Source organism: Pungitius pungitius, chromosome 5 (assembly GCF_949316345.1).
Source record: "Pungitius pungitius chromosome 5, fPunPun2.1, whole genome shotgun sequence".
Taxonomy (NCBI): Eukaryota; Metazoa; Chordata; class Actinopteri; order Perciformes; family Gasterosteidae; genus Pungitius; species Pungitius pungitius.
In genome coordinates this window covers 3842233-3862812 of record NC_084904.1, presented here as the reverse complement: position 1 = coordinate 3862812, position 20580 = coordinate 3842233, and the positions used below count along the sequence as shown (strand labels likewise).

The following is a 20580-nucleotide window of genomic DNA, read 5'->3' as shown; positions in this document are numbered from 1 at the left end:
CATATGGGATGAATCTGGGCACGAAAAAGAGTGTGAAAATCAACTGCAGTAGAAAGGCCTGTTTCCATATGCATGTGCCATATGTCGGATTAGCGGTGACTCGCATCTCAACCAAAGCATCTTGCGCTGCGAAGTGAAACGTTGGCACAAGCGAGCGGTAGAGTTGTGGATGTGTTAGTGTGTCGGGGTCACAAATGTAAACAGCTGTTTTTCTCTTCTCTTCATCTCTTCAGTACTACTTCCACATCGTGTTGATTGGTCAAAATGGACAGAAGCCTCTGGAGCTGCGGACGGATGAGGAGAGTGAGTGCGATGAATGGGTGGAGGCCATCGGGCAGGCAAGGTACACACGTGTATTGCGTAATGGGTACAGCAGGAAACATGACGTCAGACTGCATGACCACAGTTTGACCACATTACAGAGCGCTGTTTTGGCTGTATTGTTTTTCATTTTATACTCCATTACATAGAAATGACCAGTAAACCAAAGGCAGTTTAAGGATTTGATCTACCTGCAAAGAGTGTAAAAATCCAGATGGGCCATGTAGTGAACGAGCCTCTTCATGTCACCACCCCTGAAAAGTTCTCCATGATCCTGTTAACGTCAGTACTGGCCAATCACCAGGCTAATTCAAAGGAAGATATGAGGCCATCGAATTTAATAAAAGTCCCCAGTGAGCCAAAGGAAACTCCACTTAAATGCGATAGAGCGTTGACGTTGATGAAAGTGCTAGTGGGGGACAACTTTGAATGGTTTGTTTTCAGCCTACAATGAAACCCTGTAGAACCAAAATGAACAGAAAACCCTGAGTTTTAATTTGAAGCCGCTAAGAGTCTCGGCAGACCTGCAGCTTTCTGGGAGTTTGTTCCCAATATTTGGAGCAGAAAAACTGAAGCTGCTTCTCCATGTTCTGACTCCAGGAACATAACGGAGACCCCGTCCCAAAAACAATTACTTCTGTTTTTATCTTTGCTTAATTGACTTAAATTCTGGCCCCCTCCGCTTTTGATTTGTTCAATGCAGGGATTATAGTCCGCTGGCAACATAGCTCGCTCTCTGCAGCATAGCTAACTGCGGTGAGCCGTTACGCTGTGTTTAAGTTGATGCCGTGGGAACCCTCAACAAGACCTATTTCAGTACTGTCGATGGTGCATCTGCACCTCGGATCTGTGTCAATGAAAGTCTCAAACAGAATCAGGGACGTGTTTCACTTTGAATCGACTATTCGGAACGAAGCTCAGGATTGGATTCACAGTTCTGGCGCTGAACCAAACACAACTGGCACCAGGCAGTGATTCAGAGCGGATTAATGCACTGTAACTTTGGCCGTAAATGTTGTGTTGCATAAGGACCCCATCGCTCACAATGATAAGCTGGTCGAGCAACAATATGAACACAGGACAAAATGTAAAATGTCAAAAAAATGTACTGATATCTATCCTCGGACTTGTCCTTGTTTTCAGTTACTCTGAAATCATCAATGACCGAGAGGCGCTGATGCAGAAATACATCCACCTTGCACACATTGTGGAGACTGAGAAGGTGGCTGCAAATCAACTGCGCACCCAGCTGGAAGATCAGGGCACAGAAATCGAGAGGCTCAAAGCAGAGGTAAAGAGCCAACACACACACCTACAAACCCAAAAGTTGTCCCTTTTGTCCTTCTCCATATGGAATTTACACTGTGTACCCTTGGGACACAATGCAATTGTAAGCACAAAGGATATGCACCACTCACATGCCGCAGAAGACCAATATGTATATATATATATAATTTATAAATGGGTATGCAGTGTGTGCATCCTCTCACAGCACAGTATTGCGGCGTGGGAGTGGGTGTGAACGGTGCTCCTTCACCTCGTAGGAGGAGAAGCCCACAGCCCATCCGCTTCCTCACAAAACAGCTGCCAAAAAACGTTGCACTCATCGAACGCAACACCTTTCTGTTCTGACATCACAGAATCAGCCGAATGCGCTGACACAGAAAACGCAAAAGATCCATCCATCTATCTGTCACTCTATCTATCGATCTATCCATCTATCGATCTATCCATCTATCAATCTATCCAAATCCTGTGATTTTAAAGATCATTAAGTTTCTGAGATAAGAAGCGTTCTCTATGTGCCACATAGAGGGCCAAATAGCACTTCAGAGTTGTTCTTGATGTACAGATGCTGGATTGAAATTGAATTCTGGCCTGAGCAACAGTTTCCCCCCAAGGGAAGGTGGTTGCTCATTGGGCCAGCTGCTAACATCTGCAGTATCACAGCTCCACCGTCATTCACAATCCTCTCTTGTTTATATGTGCCAATAATGCTTTTTATAAATATCTCGCTTGTGTTGGCCATTTCTTATGTATAAGGGATTAGCCTGTCACACTGCTTTTTAAAATTCTAACTCAGAGCAACAAGTGTCGATTCTTTTCCGTGCTACACATTGTGACTATGCCTCAGTTTCGGGATACGGGGAGCCATGTTGATAATGAAAATGTTAACAAAAGGGCTTTCATATCAGCAAACATCTGCCTGGTCAATTGGGCTGCTCATTCAAAAAGTATTACACTTTGATGGCCAGTATCCAGTTGTTGATCCATCTCATTAAAACACACTCTTGTTTGTTTGTTTATGTGTGTGTTTATGAATAATTAATCCAAATAGCAGCAGTGTAGCAGTGGGCCGACTGGCCCTGAGCGCTGGTGAACGAGAAAATGAGTACGACTAGAGATGGTTTTGGTTTCATTATTCATGCTTTTCTCTACCTGTGATAAACCTGGGTTGTCATGCGGCCCGAGAGTATCAAAAAGGTGAACGTCATATAGTACGAGAATAAAACATTGGTTGGGTTCATTTCTTCTGTCTTTACCAACGATAGTGATAGACATGTTGATAGTGAGAGAAATTGCTTTTTATTATTAGGTTTATTATGTGAATTGAGACGTTTCTATTCCTCAACTTGATAAAATTGCGTTAACATACTCTTTGTGGTGCATTCCCTTCGCTATGAGTCACATGTTCCACTGACTTTTTGCACCTGCAGCGATTAAATGTCACACGTCTAAAGGCTAATCTGAGTCTACACACAGTATTTGTGGGTGTTAAGATAATAATAGAACTGTTCGAATTAAATAGCCTTGATCTTAATTCAGATTCAATATGATGGTTCACATAGATTTTGTGCGCGAAATACATTCATCTGCGGAGCTTGGATTGTCACCGGTGCCTGCTGTGCCCCACAATGCACTGCAGGTAATCAGGCACATCAAAGCCTCCGTTTGCTTTCTGTCACCTGCTGATAGCGGCCCTCCACTGTCATTCTCTCTTTCTGAATGACGGCACTAAATTGTCAAAGATAAAGAAGCCTGTGCACATACTGCGTGTCTATGACAAAGAAAACATTCAATCAAATGAATAATTTTACTATTATTGAATATAATGTCCTCAGAAATTGTACTGTATTATTTCCCAACATATTCCAAGGCTCATTGTTTGTGTTTTATGGGATTTTTAGTTTAGTTTTACATTTCTTTTGTCCAGCTAACTAGTCCCCCTCATAATGCTAATTTTGTTTGTGACTGATTTTGTCTTAAAAGATTATTGCTCTGAACAAAACTAAGGAACGAATGCGGCCTTACCAGGTCAACCATGAAAATGAAGACCCGGACATCAAAAAGATCAAAAAGGTACATTCTTCCGTTAGCTTTTGTAATGTTGGTTCTCTTCTGTATGTGGCCTGGTGTCCGTGTGCATGACTGTGTCTAAGCTCCCTGGTTGGTGCGCCTTCAGGTGCAGAGCTTCATGAGGGGCTGGCTCTGTCGGAGGAAGTGGAAGATCATCGTCCAGGACTACATCTGCTCTCCTCACGCTGAGAGCATGAAGAAGAGGAACCAGATCGTCTTCAACATGGTGGAGGCAGAAACTGAGTATGTCAATAGTCAACAGAGTAGAGCACGACCTCTAGAATGGATTTTGATTCTTATTTTGTTATTGCTTATTTCTAATTGTTTATACTATGTGTCTGCGTACACTTTACCTTTGCTGCTGTAATCCCGTTAATTTCCCTGCTGCAGGATAGATAAAGGGTTGTCTTATCTTATCTTTGCAGCAAGTCTTAACAGACAGTCTCGTTCCATACATCACTTGCAATGGTTTTCAAACATAGGTCAAACATTTATTTTGATATATTGCATTACATTACATGTCACTTATCTGATGCTTTTATCCAAAGCGACTTACAATAAGTGAATCTAATCTTGTAGGTCCCGAGTTAGTAAAGATACCTTCCCACCAAAGAAGATCTGATATGTGTATTTGCATGGCATTCATAATCTATGAATGGCTCTCAGTGTTCTGATTGAAGTGACTTGATTGAAAAATCGATTTGTAAGAGAACCCTACTGTTGAATATGAAAAACGTTTCTAACAAACTGTGTGTGTGTGGTGCCAGGTACGTCCACCAGCTCTACATCCTGGTCAACTGTTTCCTCAGACCTCTGCGGATGGCAGCCAGCTCCAAGAAGCCCCCCATCAGCCACGACGACGTCAGCAGCATCTTCCTCAATAGGTGTGTTAATAATGATGGAGACAGAGGCGCTGAGGATTTCAAAAAGGCGGAATAAAAAAATCGAATCTCTTCTTGTCTTCTTGCATTCTCACTTCAGTGAAACCATCATGTTCCTACATGAGATTTTCCATCAGGGCTTGAAGGCGAGGATAGCCAACTGGCCAACTCTGGTGCTGGGTAAGCTGTTCCTCGCACACACAAGTGACGAGAGGGGTCCGTTTTTCAGTGGTCCAGTTTGTGCTATTCAAACGCCGGTCTTGACATCTTACACACAGACACACACACACACACACACACACAGACACGCACACTCATTTACCTATCTCCGTCTACAACCAGCACACTCTTTGTCTCGACGGACAATGACCACCCATCTCATAAGGCATCCCTTCAATTCCGAAGCAGAAGCCTCCTCGACAGATAAGCGTCACCTAGGTGACAGACTGCCCAAAGACGCCACAGCGAATGACTTGTGATAAATTCAAAAAGAAGAAGGTCAGAGCGATTAAACACTCCTGACGCTGTGCTTCACTTCAGGCTGGAGCTGTCGGTGGATGTAGATCGATAACGAGATGTTCTTTTGTGTACAACACATTCGTTTCTGTAGTATTTCCAATCCATTTTTGTCCCTTAAAATACATAGCATCCAATACAGCATATATATATATATATATATATATAAACTAACACTATTGCGCAACGTTAATTACAGATTGTAAACCACATGGTATACAATTCTGTAAATAATGTTGCACAAAAGCGTTTGTACTGCAAAGGTTTTCAAGGTCCAAACATGAGCTTCTCTGTGCAGAGACCTGTGCACTGTAGCAGCTTGTTATTTTCTGTCAATGTAACTCAGTGAGCTGCTGTAGCAAATGACAAAGCACTCTGAGGATGCACTGAAGGCTGCGGATTCATCCTGTGAACTTCCCCACTGCTTGACTAATAAAGGATTATCTTATCCTACCTTATCTCACCTTATAAACACATCAGAGCACTTATAAAGTCTGGCTCATTTCGGCCCTCTCATATGATCGTGTGGTTGTATTTAGTTCACTAATATATATTCAAAACAAGCCACAACTTAACCACATGCGTGTCACCCAGGTGCAACGCGCTATTTAAACTTCAGCTTTTTAAGGTCGCTTGAATCGATTCTGGGAAAATCAAATGCTTTCTTTGATTCTGGTTGTGTTTGTGTTTTTTGATTATAGCTGACCTATTTGACATCCTGCTGCCCATGCTGAACATCTATCAGGAGTTTGTGCGTAACCATCAGTACAGCCTGCAGGTTTTGGCCAACTGTAAGCAGAATAGAGACTTTGACAAGCTGCTGAAACAGTACGAGTCCAACGCTGCCTGTGAGGGAAGGATGCTTGAGACCTTCCTCACATACCCGATGTTCCAGGTGGATAACACTCACGAGAGCTTTCACAAACATATTCAAACACAAGCACAAAGTTCTTTTTGAAATAATGATTTAACACCAATTCATTCAGTTGTTTCAATAACCTTTTGTTGTTCTCTCCTCCAAGATTCCCCGTTACATCATCACCTTGCACGAGTTGTTGGCACACACGCCTCATGAGCACGTGGAGCGAAAGAGTCTTGAATTCGCCAAATCCAAATTAGAAGAACTGTCCAGGTACGAGTCTGGACAGAATGTCAGAATGATCAACTTTCTTGAAACATTTTGACATCGAACACTGAACTAATAGATGTGTGTGTGTGTGTGTGTGTGTGTGATCAGAGTGATGCACGACGAGGTGAGCGACACGGAGAACATCCGGAAGAACCTGGCCATAGAGAGGATGATAGTGGAGGGCTGTGACATCCTGCTGGACACCAGCCAGACCTTCGTCAGGCAGGGTAGGTCTTGGTCGGGGCGTTGCTCACCAGGCAGCAGAGCTCACGCAGGTTTTCCTTCTGCTCGTGAGCCGGTGATCTGAGGGCACAGACTCAGGACTGTGGTGGAGCTCCATCTTTGAATCATGACTTTAGCTACTGTTATTCTTCCTACGAGGACAGAGGATTCTTTTCTCTATCATCAAGTCTTTATTCTGAGGTTTGGTAGCTACTCGCATCATTTAAAGTCAGACGATATTTCAAAACCGTTTTTTGAAATGTTACACTTATGTTGCCTAACGTTGTACATTTTTTGCTGTTCTTCAATATGAAACTGTCAGAATAAATATCCTTTTAACCATCCTGTCTCCACTTTCAGGACACATGAACGCTGTTATAAATGGCTTTGTCTAAAATGTCAATGTAATGTAAAATTGTAGATTTTAAGACTTTCCAAGTTCTCATTTTCTTACTGGTAAAATAAAGGGATTGGCTGTGACAACGTGTGTGTGCGCTAATGCCTGCAGTCATGGTGCCAACAGACGGCCTAATCCAACATAACTAAGTCATTCTTGATCTCAAATTTAGCCAATACATTGTATACAATAACTTGTTGCCACATGTGGTAGGTGAGCCAGTCCCATACATTTTTTTTTTATGTGCACTGAACTCTTACAGTGTGCATATAGTGGGGCCCCAGCTTAGTGCCCGCTCAAAGAACCGTAATGTATTGCTGTGTCCTCCTCACCCTCAGGGTCTCTGATCCAGTTGCCGTCGGTGGAGCGAGGGAAGCTAAGTAAGGTCCGTCTGGGGGCTCTGTCTCTGAAGAAGGAAGGGGAACGGCAGTGCTTCCTCTTCACCAAACACTTCCTCGTCTGCACACGCAGCTCCGGGGGAAAACTGCACCTTCTCAAGGTGAGAGTCAATTTTACAGTACGGATCTACTTTTTCAATTTATAGCAGTTCAACCAAACCGTTTTTCAAAATGTGTCGTTAAACGCTTGCAGCAAGGTGGAGTTTTGTCCCTGATTGACTGCACACTCATAGAGGAACCAGATGCCAGCGATGAAGAGTGTAAGTTGAAGAACATCTATGATGCACTGTGTCTGAGATGGTCCACAGACAGGCCGCCTGTTGGCTCATTAAGGCCCTTTACCACTCATGGGGGGTTAATTAGATGTCAGATGATAACTGCCATAAATTACTTTCTTCTAAATATCAGATGCTCACCCTTTATAATGTCAGGTTTTGATCTCTTGACATCGATGACCTTTGCCCTATCTTCTTCTGAGCACTCATTTAGCAAATAGGGAGAAGTCAACCGCATACACGTGCACACGTCTTTAGACTTAATCCTCAGAGGCACGTAATTAACCCTCCCTATGTGTGTACGTACAATGCACATGCATTTCTTGTTAATGTATTAAAAACCATTTCTCTCTGTTGCACAGCTAAAGCTGGAGGTCAGGTATTTGGCCAGCTGGACTTTAAGCTCATAGTAGAGCCTTCGGACTTGCCTCCTTTCACTGTGGTGTTACTGGCTCCCTCACGGCAGGAGAAGGCGGCATGGACCAGTGATATCAGCCAGGTAACACACCAACACACGCACCTACACAAACGCAGAATAACAAGAACCTCCAAATAGAGAAAGCAAGTGTCCACTGGGCATTGAGAGAGGCTTAGTGATAAGTAAACACAGACATGGGTGCAGTTCCCCAGGGGCGAGTTCAGCTCTCTGCTTCAGTACTTCAAAAACAGAGGAGCACCATGCGAGCATGTCAGACTGGATGGTTTTCATCTGAGAAAAAATACACTGACAGTTTTGAATGTCTTTTTTTTTCCAATTCCTTTTCAACCAGGATTTGTATAATTCAAAAGGGGGGGGGGGGCGCTCAGATAAACAAAAGAGTTCTTTCTAACATGTTTTATGATGTTACAGACTCCGTCCATCTTCTGCTTTTAATTCTGAATGTCGTGAAATGTTCTCACGTTTCCATGTCACACTGTCACAACGCCACTTTATTCTCACCCTACTTATGTTCCCTTTCTCTCTGTCTCCATAGTGCATAGATAATATCCGCTGTAATGGCTTGATGACCAGTGTGTTTGAGGAGAACTCTAAAGTCACTGTGCCCAATATGATCAAGTAAGTATGTAGGTGTGTGGAGAAGCGCAAACACCTCCTAATGCCAGTGTTGTAAAATACTTGTTGTAGTATACCTAGTCGTGTTGATGTACTGTAAAGTGTTAGGCGTTGCATTGTGTTATTTTTATTTTTATATTCTTTCTGCTCAAAAGTGTTCTTTGATATGCACTCTTACTTTTAGCTTCCTTTTTCGGAATATGTGGACTTTCTTTTTGCATTTACCTTTTTCACTTTGCTGGTTTGGCTCAGTTACGTTCATTACTTTTTCCTTGGTTAGCAGCTAAACAGTCACCCATGCTCGGTTGTGTGTGTGTGTGTGTGTGTGTGTGTGCGTGTGTGTGTGTGTGTGTGCGTGTGTGTGTATGTGTGTACGTGTGTGTCCATCAGATCCGATATGCGTCTCCATAAAGATGATGTTGACATTTGCTTCAGCAAGACGCTCAACTCCTGCAAGGTCCCCCAAATCCGCTACGCCAGCGTGGAGCGGCTCCTCGAGAGGCTGACCGACCTGCGCTTCCTCTCCATAGACTTCCTCAACACCTTTCTGCACACATACAGGATGTTCACCACGGCAACGGTGGTCATGGGCAAACTGGCCGACATCTACAAGAAGCCCTTCTCCTCCATACCTATCAGGTTATACATTGCAAACACACAAATATACATTCACTAACAGAGACAGGTTGTTTACGGGGTTGAGAACATACTTGCTGAATGACAGACCAACACAACAGATGTAAACTGGATGTCAGATGGGGAGTTGTAGTCTCTCTCTCCCCCAGCTGTGTTCATGCTCTCTCTCCCCCCTGTTACGTCTCTGGCTGCATCAGGATTGTGTGATATTATATTCCTTTCTGGACTTTACGTAATGTACTTTTTAAATTGGAAAAGTTTCTTCCGCTGCCTTATGTCAGGTTTGTGTGTAAAGCCTAACTCACTTTGGCTGCCTTCACTGGAAGAGAACAGGGGAGGACTCATCCAGAGGCCAGAGGTGTGCAGGATGGGTACATGGGTGTTTTGGGCAGTCCCCCTAAAACCTTTACTGGGATGTGCTTAGTTTTGTTCCCGTATGTCATTCAATGTAGAACTACTACTACACAAGTTTCTCTCTAGTCACTTTATCGTCTCCTTCGTCCATTATAAAGCCATTACAATGGGAGCTTTTATTATGCCACTAGCATGTTTGTAATCACTTGTTATACACACACATTTGTATGTGATTGGCTCAAACACAATTACATACAAACACATCAGGTCCAAACATTTTTGTTTTTACCAGTAGTCCAAACAGATTAAACACGAATAACATTGCCGCCTTGTGTTTAAAAGTTAATGCTATTACATTTTAGCATTCTCACGTGCTAAACTAAGACGAACATTGTGCCTTTTAAACGTGCTTAGTGAAGTTAGCATTAAGCTCAAAGCCCTGTTATGACCTAAGCGTAGCCCCATAGAGTGGCTGTAGCCACTTTGTCTTGTCTTAACTCTGTGCATTTATATTTCATGGCTCTCTCACAAGTACTTTATCTTCCATATAATTGTGCGCTTATCAGTTTTATCTTTCTTTTAATGGGCATTTGTTAAGAACGATTGGAACGTGTCATTTTCCAAAGTTTATAAGCAATTAGAATGAATCCTTTTTGACGCTCACTGTTATGGACAGATACAGAAACAGAAACGAAAAAAAAACGACTGGATTTGATCCCATTCGGTCATGAGTCTCGGAGAGTGAAGGTCTGCTGCTGTCACTCACACCCACCACCCCTCCATCATCTCCCCTCCTCCCATCTTCTTACTCCGTCACATCATCCGCTTTAATCCGTCTCACCATCATCCGTCTTAATCCAACCATCCCCGTCATCCATTTAACCGTGTCATCCGCCCCCCTGTCTCTCCATGTCCCCTCTTACTACAGGGCGCAGTACCACTCATTTGACCGTCTGTCTATCTCATCCATCTCTCCTCACTACAGTCTGAAGATCAAGAGGATAGCCACGGATCAGTCCAAGTAACTGACTTTTCTCTGTCTTTCCTGCTTTTTTTTTTTTCCTTTCTCTTTCCAACTTTACCTGCCTGGTCTTCCTCTCCACTAGTCTTGGTCCGACACGTCACTGCATGACGTTCGCCTTTACTTTAAATCTACCTGCTGTCTAACGCTTGATGTGAATGAAACAACTCGCCGGGGTTGTAGTCTCACCAGTTGGTGACATTTTGGATTGATCAGAGACAGGAATGCGAAAAAGGGAAAGTTTTTCTGCTGCATGTTTTCTATCACAGGTGCATCCCTTCTTCAAGGCTGTTTTTTCTCTTGATTCCTTTTTTTGTCACTCTGGAGTCTGCTTCATATCCTTCTCTTTCAGCATCTTCCACCGCTTGCTGTTCTCTCGTCTCGTTTTCATGCATTTTTCCTTCCTCAATCTGCCTCCTCCCCCTCCTCTTTCGATTCAGGGATGCACATTTGTTTCACTATCTCTTACCTAATACCTGATTTGTGTGACTAAATGATGGATGTGTTTATCAATGCATGATTGCTCCTCCCTTGATGCGGCTCTGTGCACACACCTCTGAGCAATGTTACTGTCATCCTGAAAGGCCTGTTGATTAAAGCTGCTGCTCACACATTCCCTGGCAAATAAGGCAAATATAATATGCAATAAAAGAGGAGTGCGTTTTTTAATTCTAATCTATGACGCAAATATTATTTTGTCGACTTTTACGATCCTGTTTAAGGCAAATGATCCTCTACTAAAATCACATTCACTGTCTTTCATTTTAAAGTTTTTTTTGAGGGGGTTTACATACCTACTTTTAATTCTTTAAAAGTAACCAATAGAGCAGATTCACGTTGATGTTAACTTGACAAACTGTCTCCTTCCCACCCAAAGTGGGGAAACCCTGTGTGCACAGTGTGTTCACCTGACTGTTTGACTAAAGCTTAAAGTCGGTAACCTCACAGACGTGTTTTTGTGTCCGAGCGAGTGTGCCGGAGTACAGACACAGGATGATCATTCGCTATGCAGGAAAACTTTGTTATCGAAACTTTAACTTCACAAGGCCCACTCACAAACAAAACTGTTCCTTTACAACATTGCTTTTTTTTTAAATAACAAATGACTTTACCCGCCCGATTCAGGTCCTTGGAGCTGTTCTTTGCCACCAACCAGAACAACAGAGGTGGCGAGCACATGAACGACAAATCTCCTCGTCTCTGCCGCAAGTTCTCCTCTCCTCCTCCTCTGTCCAGCCTGTCCAGCACCTCCTCCCCGGTCCGAACCCGAAAGCTTTCCCTCCACTCCCCCATCACCGCCAGGGTGGGAGGGCTCGACCTGACCAGTCCTCTGTCAAACTCCAGCGTCTACCACAACGCTTCCCAGTCTGCTGCCAGCAGCCCCACCTCTGCCTGCAGCCCCCGAACCTCCTCTCCTCCCTCCTCCACCTCTCCCCCACCCAACAACTCAAAGGCACCACAGGACCAGGGTCCATCCAGCCCCTCCTCCCCGGACCAAGGTCCCTGCGCGACTGCAGAGGGGGAGGACGTGCCCAAGATGGACCCTTTCTCTGGCAAACTGAGACGCAGCATCCGCAGAGGTGAGTGATAGCTGATAGCAGAACCTTGTTTTTCTACTTACGCTTGAGGTAGCCCGACTGCACCAGCTCAGATCTTTTCTAATTGCGGTGTTGAACGGGCCATTCAGACCAGAGGGAGGCGGCAAGCTGCACGCACACCCTCATTAGCATCTGCACACCCACACCGTTTTATCTGTGTGTGTGTGTGTCAACGTGTGTGCGTGTGAGCATGTGCATATGTGGAAGCTGCTAACCGCTCACTAGGAGACAAAGCGATTAGCGCAGTGGCTCCCAAACCTTTTTATCTCTCATCTTTTTCTCTCTCTCTCTCTCTCTCGCGCTCTTCGTCTGTAACACGAGCCGCTCTGGGGCCTCTTGTATTTGTTAGCATTTTATTTGATATTATTTTACCGGTGTGTGTGTGTGTGTTGGTGAAAGTTGTGTCCTCCCTGTAAAACATATTGAATGCAGACGTTTCCATGACAACAAACGCGGGGTGCCTGAATGGTTTGATCAGCGTGAAAACATACTGTTTGCCACGACCTTCACTTCACGTTACAAGATCTAAACCCAAATGTACACCTATGGTGGGTATCCGTCAACCCGTTTTCATCGGCATAGTTGGCACTCGGTTGCCGTGGCAGCCGTCTCAGCAGGATGTCCTAAATGTCCCTCTTTCAACGTTTTCACGCTCTTCCCCTGAGACCCCCAGGTGACCAGATGCGATATATAATCTTATATTATATAGAAATACAGCTCTTACATACAAATACCGTCCTCTGGTCATACAACCTGTGCATGGCCGTGAACTAAAGGGCCATCAAGTCTTCCTCTCCCGAAGAGCCGGCGCAGTCGTGGTCACCGCCATGACCATGAACATCATCGCCGCCATTATGACTCCCATCATCATCATAATCATCATCATCAGTATTCTCGTCCCATTCCTCTCCTCCCGTCCAGCTCTGCTGAAGTCAGTGTCAATGGAGAAAATCATCCCGGAGTCTCCTCAGAGCAGCGAAGCAGGAGACATGTCTCCGTGTCGCTCGCCTTCCACCCCTCGGCACCTCCGCTACAGGCCGCCTGGAGGTACTACTGTGTGTGTGTGTGTGGGTGTCTTTTTTTCCAAATACCTTCTCTTGAAATGTGGTTTTTGTCATAGCCTCCACATTTGGCCGAGTGCTTACACGTAACCTTTAGTGAGCAGATTGTATTTCTTATTGTATTCTGTGTGTATGAATGAAACAGTTGATTGTTGCATTTGACGATAATTATGTGTTTGAAACTGCAGTTCAGTCAGGGGATAACTCCCGCTGCCCAGTCTCTCCTGCTTCAGCCTTTGCAATTGCCACAGCAGCAGCAGGACATGGTTCACCACCAGGTACACACACACACACACACACACAAACATTCTGTAAATCGTTCAAAAAAATCTTACAGAAACACCGTATGTCTTAACAAATCACACAAATCCCAGTGCTTTTCAACAACTGACACTTTGTTGGTAAATACAGTTCTTTTCCTCTTTCTTTTCTTTAAATTTTCCCTTTAATTTAAGTGTTCACTAACTCTGAAAGAACTTGTGATAAAGAGTTCATCATCCGACGAGCTGCAACCAACAGAGTCCTCAACGTGCTGCGCCACTGGGTTTCCAAACACTCACAGGTCTGTCTGCGCCCACCAGTGTGTGTGTGTGTGTGTGTGTGTGTGTGTGTGCTCCCCTGTTTTGCTGGGCGGATCAAGTCTGTGGTCTCATTAAAGCGGGTGTCTGATGCGCTCTCTCTCTCTCTCTCTCTCTCTGCTCCGCTGCTTTCACTTGAGCATGTAAACAGCCACGTGCACTCAAACACACTGAATATTGTTGCTGTTCAAACTGGACACCCGGCCTGAGTCCACCTACTCTTCTGCTAAACTGTCAGCGTTGCCTCTAATGAAGTGAATATCACGGTAATTGCTTGACTCCCAGCTTAGAGGTCTAACTGCATTGATAATATTATGGATTTTTCTTCAATAACACAAAATGGTGTGATGATGAGCCGGCGTTTGTTGGCTTATTAAAAGGAAACAAAGCATATACACATTAGAACATTTTCTGTGAAACCACTTATATTTCTCTGTGGGGGGCTAAAGACCAAAGAGCTTGTTAAAACTGACCTTTGAACAAGAGTTGAATCGGGGTGGCAGTGGAAAGGGAAGAGGAGGAGGAAAAGCCCCAGGGGGCTCAGGACAGTTGAAAGACATGAAGGATCATACAGAGGAACTCGTGAGTCAATCAATATACATAGAGACACAATAACCCCAAATACATCAGTTCAGGATCCGCAGAATATATATCTCATCTCATATCGATATCATGATGTATCATAGACCATACCTTTAGGATGAAACCTTTACAGACCTGTGTCTGTGCTCAGGACTTTGAGATGAACGTGGAGCTGAAGAACTCGGTGATCTGTCTCCTGGGGGAGGTGCTCCGGGACCCAGACCTGCTCCCTCAGGAGAATAAAGCTACGGCCAACATACTAAGGTACCCGCACACACACACACACACACACACACACACACACACACACACACACACACACACACACACACATGCAGCCCGTGGGTGAAGCCCTTGAATATAACACTTGAAAGCTGAATGGTTTGTGCCATCAAATTGTCCTCCATTTATGATTCAGTTGACATGAAAGCGTTGCCTTATTCTTTTCTATATTTACGTTGCACCCTGATTTTTTTCCTATTCTGGTTTGTCCTATTCCATTCAATTCTACTCTATTTGAATCTATTTTGGTTCTGTATTATTTTATTTTCTGTTTCGATCTAATCTATTCTGTACTGTTCATATCATTGTGATCGGTGTTCTACCAAAATATATCTTCTGTTTCATTGCCTCCATTTGTATTGGTTTCCGTTCATTGACTCATTGTGTTACTGTGTTATTCAGTTGTAGCCTATTCTATTCCACTCTGTCTCCTAGTGGCCTTTCTCAAGACGAGCAGGAGGACGCTCAGCTGAGGATAGAGGACATCTTACAGATGGTGAGCAAAAAAAAAAAAAAAAAAAGGAATGCTACTGTAACTTCTTGTGATTTTAAACGTGTTAAGTGGTGCAGCTTTTAATGTGACTCTTGGATGGCACTTTACTGTGGGATTTACTTGTGTGAAGTCGGTAGCCACTGCTCTCTCCCGGTGGGATCAACACAGCCTCTCCTGTGTAAACATATTCTTCATTCAGCCCGTCCCTTTACTATCCACGCCATGGTGTGAGGGTGTGTTTCTTCATGGCGCGTGTCCCTGTGTTTAGGCGGACTGCCCGAAGGCCGAGTGCTTCGAGTCTCTGTCTGCGATGGAGCTGGCCGAGCAGATCACCCTGCTGGATCACATCGTCTTCAGGAGCATTCCTTACGAGTCAGTCCTCTCTTTGCTCAGGCCCGGTGTTTTTACCCTCAGATCAGCTTTTGGAAACACCTGAAACAACTGCAATTACATTTTAGATTATTTGCATAATTTAGTCATTAAATTCTTGGTTATCAAATGTTAGATTTTGCTTGACAGTAATGCAACAATCATTTCTTGCATTCCTAGTTGAGTTCTTGATTTCTCAACATCCTTCATGGGACATCTGTATTTTCCGGTGGTATTTAATTAGTTTCAGTAATGTTATTTCCCTCTGCTTGGAATATCGTTAAGTCGAATGTTTCTAATTCTCTTAGAGAGTTCCTGGGACTTGGCTGGATGAAGGTGGATAAGACAGAGAGGACGCCATACATCATGAAAACTACTCAACACTTCAACGATGTATTTGCTTTCTAGATTTTTACTTATTTTATTTTGTCATTTCAAAAAATTGGCCCTTCCATTAAACTGCTGTAACAATGTGATTCACCCATCGTGGGATCAATGCAGTTCATTTTTTTCCCCCCGTTTTGAAGATGAGTAACCTGGTGGCATCGCAGATCATGACCCACACCGATGTGGGCTCCAGGGCCAGCTCCATCGAAAAGTGGGTCGCAGTGGCTGACATCTGCCGCTTTATCAACAACTACAACGGAGTGCTGGAGATCACATCCGCACTCAATCGCAGCGCCATCTACCGCCTGAAGAAGACCTGGGCTAAAGTCAGCAAACAGGTGGAATAGTCCTCTTACTGTGAATTTAAAAACACGTTATGTATAAAGAGATGACCTCATTTTTAAATGCATATTGTCATCTTGTCCAGGCTAAAACCCTCATGGACAAACTGCAGAAGACCGTGTCTCTAGAGGGAAGGTCCAAAAATCTGAGGGAGACCCTGAAAAAGTAAGAGGTTGCAATCGTGACCACACATTGCTTTTACCGACCTGGAGACAGTGTGGGAGACTTCATCCGTTTCCAACTGTCTTCCTGCAGCTGCAACCCTCCGTGTGTGCCGTACCTGGGAATGTACCAAACTGACTTGGCCTTTATCGAGGAGGGAAGACCCAATTTAACTGAGGAAGGTCTCGTAAACTTCTCCAAAATGAGGATGGTAGGCATACTAATCAAAAAGACAACATTCAAATCATCTCTACATGTATACTTCTACTTCGATTGTCATTTTAAATTCAACCTTTTCTTTAGATTTCCCACATCATCAGAGAGATCCGACAGTTTCAGCAGACTCCGTACCGAATAGAGCATCAACCCAAGGTACTTTTTGTAAACACATTATATTTTCCAATAGAGGTGCCTTTCAATTTGTAAAAAAAAAAAAGAACATCATAGAATGTGCAGTACATTTTAAGAAGAATAAATGATGAAATGTATTCATGCAGAGCTGCTATAAAACATAGTTACAAAGAGCTTTAACCCAAAAGACACGATCAGAGGTTCAGAACAAACTTCAGGAGGAAAAGGACATTTTGAAGCCATATAATAGAGATTTGTCTATAAGCCACCAATAATCCAATCCTCCTTTTTCTGCAGCTACTACGTCAGATATTTATGCTTACGACATCCACTGTGTATCAGAATAACCCTTGCATCTTTATTTTGGACTATTCACAGACAACTAGGAGATCTAATTTTGGAGTTAAGAAAGACATTTAGGATTAAACCAGCCGTTTTACAACCATCTCGTGATGCAGCTGCTCAAACATTTTAAAGATGAACTGAACAGAACAAAATGAAGCGGCAGCTTTACATTTACGATGCCTTGCTGGTCTGCAACTTACAACATCTCTCCCCAATCTCTATGTTCTCTTCCCAGGTGACCCAGTACCTCCTGGACAAGACTCTGATCATGGATGAAGACACACTCTATGATCTCTCGCTGAAGATTGAGCCCAGGCTTCCTGCCTGAGTTGCAGCTGTTTGTGGCCAGTGGGAACCTGCCAAACCTGGACCCCCAAGGGCAACACGCCCATGCAATCTCATCAATCAGGAGGGAATCAGAGAGTTTTGAGAGTGAGGTGCAAATAAGAGAAGTTCAGACTGAAGTGGTAGATGTATTTAGAGTCAAGTCTGGGGACAGTTGTACAAGCTTTTAAAAAGAGGCAGAGGGAGCATGAGAAGGAGACAAGTCTGTTGGAAGTGTAGGCTTGATTGTCGTCAAGGAGAACACGAGGAGGAGGTTTTGGTTGCTTCGCGTGTGGTTTTTTTTTGAGGAGAACAGCTGGTTGCCGCGTGCGCTCATCATTCCTCGGTGGAGAGTGTGGCGCCCATGACATCATACATGCAGCATGCAGTGAACGGGTGGAACGGAGATGTAGCATATACAGATAGTGTGACAGAGAGGTGTCTAAGCTCTTGTCTATGTGCTGTTGCCTGTGCATTTGTGTGCGACGCCCCGGGAACGAGAGCCCCCCCACCCCAAAAAACTGCTTTTTGTCATGATGGTCACTGCATAACATTTGCATGAATTCAGCTTGGGATGTAACTGTCTAAATGGCCTGCCACCTGACCCCTGACCCTTAGCTTAGCATGCATCGCTCCTACTGGAGTGACCCTCTAAGCCACTATGCATCCTCAGTGGGAAAGTATAATCCAGAAAGATATTAAAATGAAAATAATTGAAAGTAAAAAGGTTTATATATTTTGATTGATGAAACATATTCTGTATTAGTCTTTAGTCCTTCCTTGCCTAAGGGCTGAAGGGAGAGCAAATAAAAAAACGTCCACATGAATGATGAATATAAACACTTTGTTAGTGCCTTCCACCGTGTAGGTCACCAATACACAAGCGTAAAACTTTACATGAAAGCTTGAGATTTACCTTCAAATTGGACTTGAGTTTAACTCATTCGACATCGTTTTTTCAGAAAATAGGTGATGTAGACTTAAGAGTAGCATGTTAGTGTAAACAAAGTATAGTCATTGCAGCAAATATCTCCCTCTAGTGTTTAAACATTGTAGTAACCTCTACTAACCCAAAGCTTTTGCAGCATTTGTGTATTTGTTGGATTTGTTTGGCTTTTACGAGCTGTCTGATACAGACGTGTGTGTAACTGGGCTGTAGGCCGACACCGTCTTTGCACTCTCTGAGATGTAGCTTCGCTTGAGTGATAGTATGATCGTTATCTTACCATGCTATTTAATAACATATTGCATTTATGATATTTTTGTATATAGATATCCCACACATATCACATGATTGATGAAGAGATTTGACTTTGAATTATGATGCTGTGAATATTGATTTTTATTGTTTCTACGTCTCTTTAGCCTTTATGTTGAATAGTAGTTTTGCATCCCAGGCTCTTGTATTGCAAGAAATCTGTTTGAAAGTGAAAAAAAATGTAGCATTTGATTAATCAGAATTTGTTTTTTCCGTATTGCTGATATGATGAACATAGTTGTCCTGCATGCACACAACAGCTGCATATTGTGCATGTCCAACTGTGCATTCCCTGTGCGTTGTCCCTCTGCTTTTCTATATCAATATTGTCTCGGTAGCTGTCAGGAGGCTCTGTTAAAAGGCTTAGAAACAATCTTTTGTCCATTGAATGTGTCCAATTTGTCTCCAGCTCAAGCATAGTTTTTAGGCTATGTGATCTGCAAAAGAGCCCGTTGTTATCGAGTAGCAGTGTCGGAAGTAAGAGATGGATCACAGGAGATGTTTTCAGGCTTTGCTTTTGGGAAACTTGTTTGTACCGCGTCGGTAATTCGGTCTTTTCGGCACACGTCTAGGAATGCAGGATACTACGGTTTGTTTTGAATCATTACTGTGTATTTGTTTGCATTTTCACTCGTCGATGGAGGAGAAATAAATTCAACATGCCTTACGTGTTTGTGCATTTCATTGGACTGTGCAATCGTTTCAATGGTATTAAGTCTCTGCTTCTGGTACTTAAACAAAAGTCAGGACACAGGACTGAACTCTTAAGGCAAAAGCTACCTTCATCATAGTTTAACTTCCCCTGAAATCCAGTCTGAATGTTTTAATACACTAATAAATTAGCTTTTTAAAATTATTTTTTTCAACTTTATTATTTATTACTTTTCTGACCCGTACTATGACTATTCTGATAACCTTAACACATAATACAAGTCACTGTAGGCAGCACAAACCTGGGATTTCCAACACAATATGCTCAATCAACGTGTCAGACATGAGCTAGAACAGAGGGCAGTCATCTAACTATGCAAGTTAGATCATTCCACTACATATCTGAACACCGAGCACAGAGAAAGAGGACAGGGGCAAAAAAAATGAACCTAACAAATGCTTAGGCGTACACACAACCTATAACCAGTCTATATCAACACCTTGGTATTTATTTTAATTCAGTTAAGTGCTCAGGAATTGTCATTGCCATTAAGTCACTACACTGCTATTTCCAATGCAGGCCGCTAGAAGGTGCATTGCGCTCGGGAATGGATACTAGTAAACAGTACACAGGTTGGTAAATAGGTCTGAAATCGGGTGTAAGGGTGAGAAGAGGAGAAATGTAAAGGTGGGACCACGTAGAAACAGAAATGACATGTTCAGTTTGTTTAATTACACGGTACAGGTAATATACCTGTTGTCTAGGAAAGGTGACCTTGGATCACTCCCTGCAATAAAGTATGCACTGAAAAAAGAAAGACATTAAAAACCAAAATACCATGCATCTTGTACATTTCAATAGGACGACACGTGATGGAACAGAGCCGACAGGACAAGGGACACAACTCAAGTAGCAGCACGGCACACAAAGAGGGAGACTTCCGTGCCTTTATGGACTGCACCCTGTTGGCCTAAACATTCCTCTGCCACCAGACATATTATAATTTGACCAAAGTGTTTTTAAATAAAACATAAAATATATATATATGCTATATATGCTGTGCTTCCCGAGTTTGTGTTTAAATATATTAGCTTTTGTCCACACCCTTCACGCCGGTGCCAAAACTGTACTTTGCACTGCGTCACACAGATTGATTGCACTAATGTATATCGGTGTGTGTAGTTGTGTGTCTGCGTGTGTGCTTGCGAGTTTCATGTGCGAAGAGGCAGACGTGC

The 20580-nt window shown here is 43.4% G+C and overlaps 1 protein-coding gene across 2 annotated transcripts in view; it reads left to right on the top strand.

Moving 5' to 3' along the window:
• rasgrf2b (Ras protein-specific guanine nucleotide-releasing factor 2b) overlaps positions 1–19360 on the top strand; it is a 32434-nt gene extending 13074 nt beyond the window's left edge. Inside the window, exons 2-28 of one of the 2 annotated variants that reach the window (XM_037481580.2) lie at positions 234–343; positions 1465–1612; positions 3592–3681; positions 3785–3921; positions 4446–4562; positions 4660–4739; positions 5777–5970; positions 6098–6207; positions 6313–6431; positions 7162–7322; positions 7415–7481; positions 7859–7995; positions 8471–8553; positions 8986–9189; positions 11687–12141; positions 13081–13206; positions 13409–13498; positions 13676–13782; positions 14532–14644; positions 15098–15158; positions 15424–15527; positions 15833–15917; positions 16052–16249; positions 16339–16418; positions 16509–16626; positions 16719–16787; positions 17347–19360. In XM_037481580.2, the coding sequence (XP_037337477.2) occupies positions 234–343; positions 1465–1612; positions 3592–3681; positions 3785–3921; positions 4446–4562; positions 4660–4739; positions 5777–5970; positions 6098–6207; positions 6313–6431; positions 7162–7322; positions 7415–7481; positions 7859–7995; positions 8471–8553; positions 8986–9189; positions 11687–12141; positions 13081–13206; positions 13409–13498; positions 13676–13782; positions 14532–14644; positions 15098–15158; positions 15424–15527; positions 15833–15917; positions 16052–16249; positions 16339–16418; positions 16509–16626; positions 16719–16787; positions 17347–17439 (3456 nt within the window). In that variant the 3' untranslated portion in view covers positions 17440–19360. Of the gene's footprint in view, positions 1–233; positions 344–1464; positions 1613–3591; positions 3682–3784; positions 3922–4445; positions 4563–4659; positions 4740–5776; positions 5971–6097; positions 6208–6312; positions 6432–7161; positions 7323–7414; positions 7482–7858; positions 7996–8470; positions 8554–8940; positions 9190–11686; positions 12142–13080; positions 13207–13408; positions 13499–13675; positions 13783–14531; positions 14645–15097; positions 15159–15423; positions 15528–15832; positions 15918–16051; positions 16250–16338; positions 16419–16508; positions 16627–16718; positions 16788–17346 lie in introns of both variants that reach the window. The other variant, XM_037481579.2, reaches the window with a different exon arrangement.
• The last annotated feature ends 1220 nt before the right edge of the window (positions 19361–20580 follow it).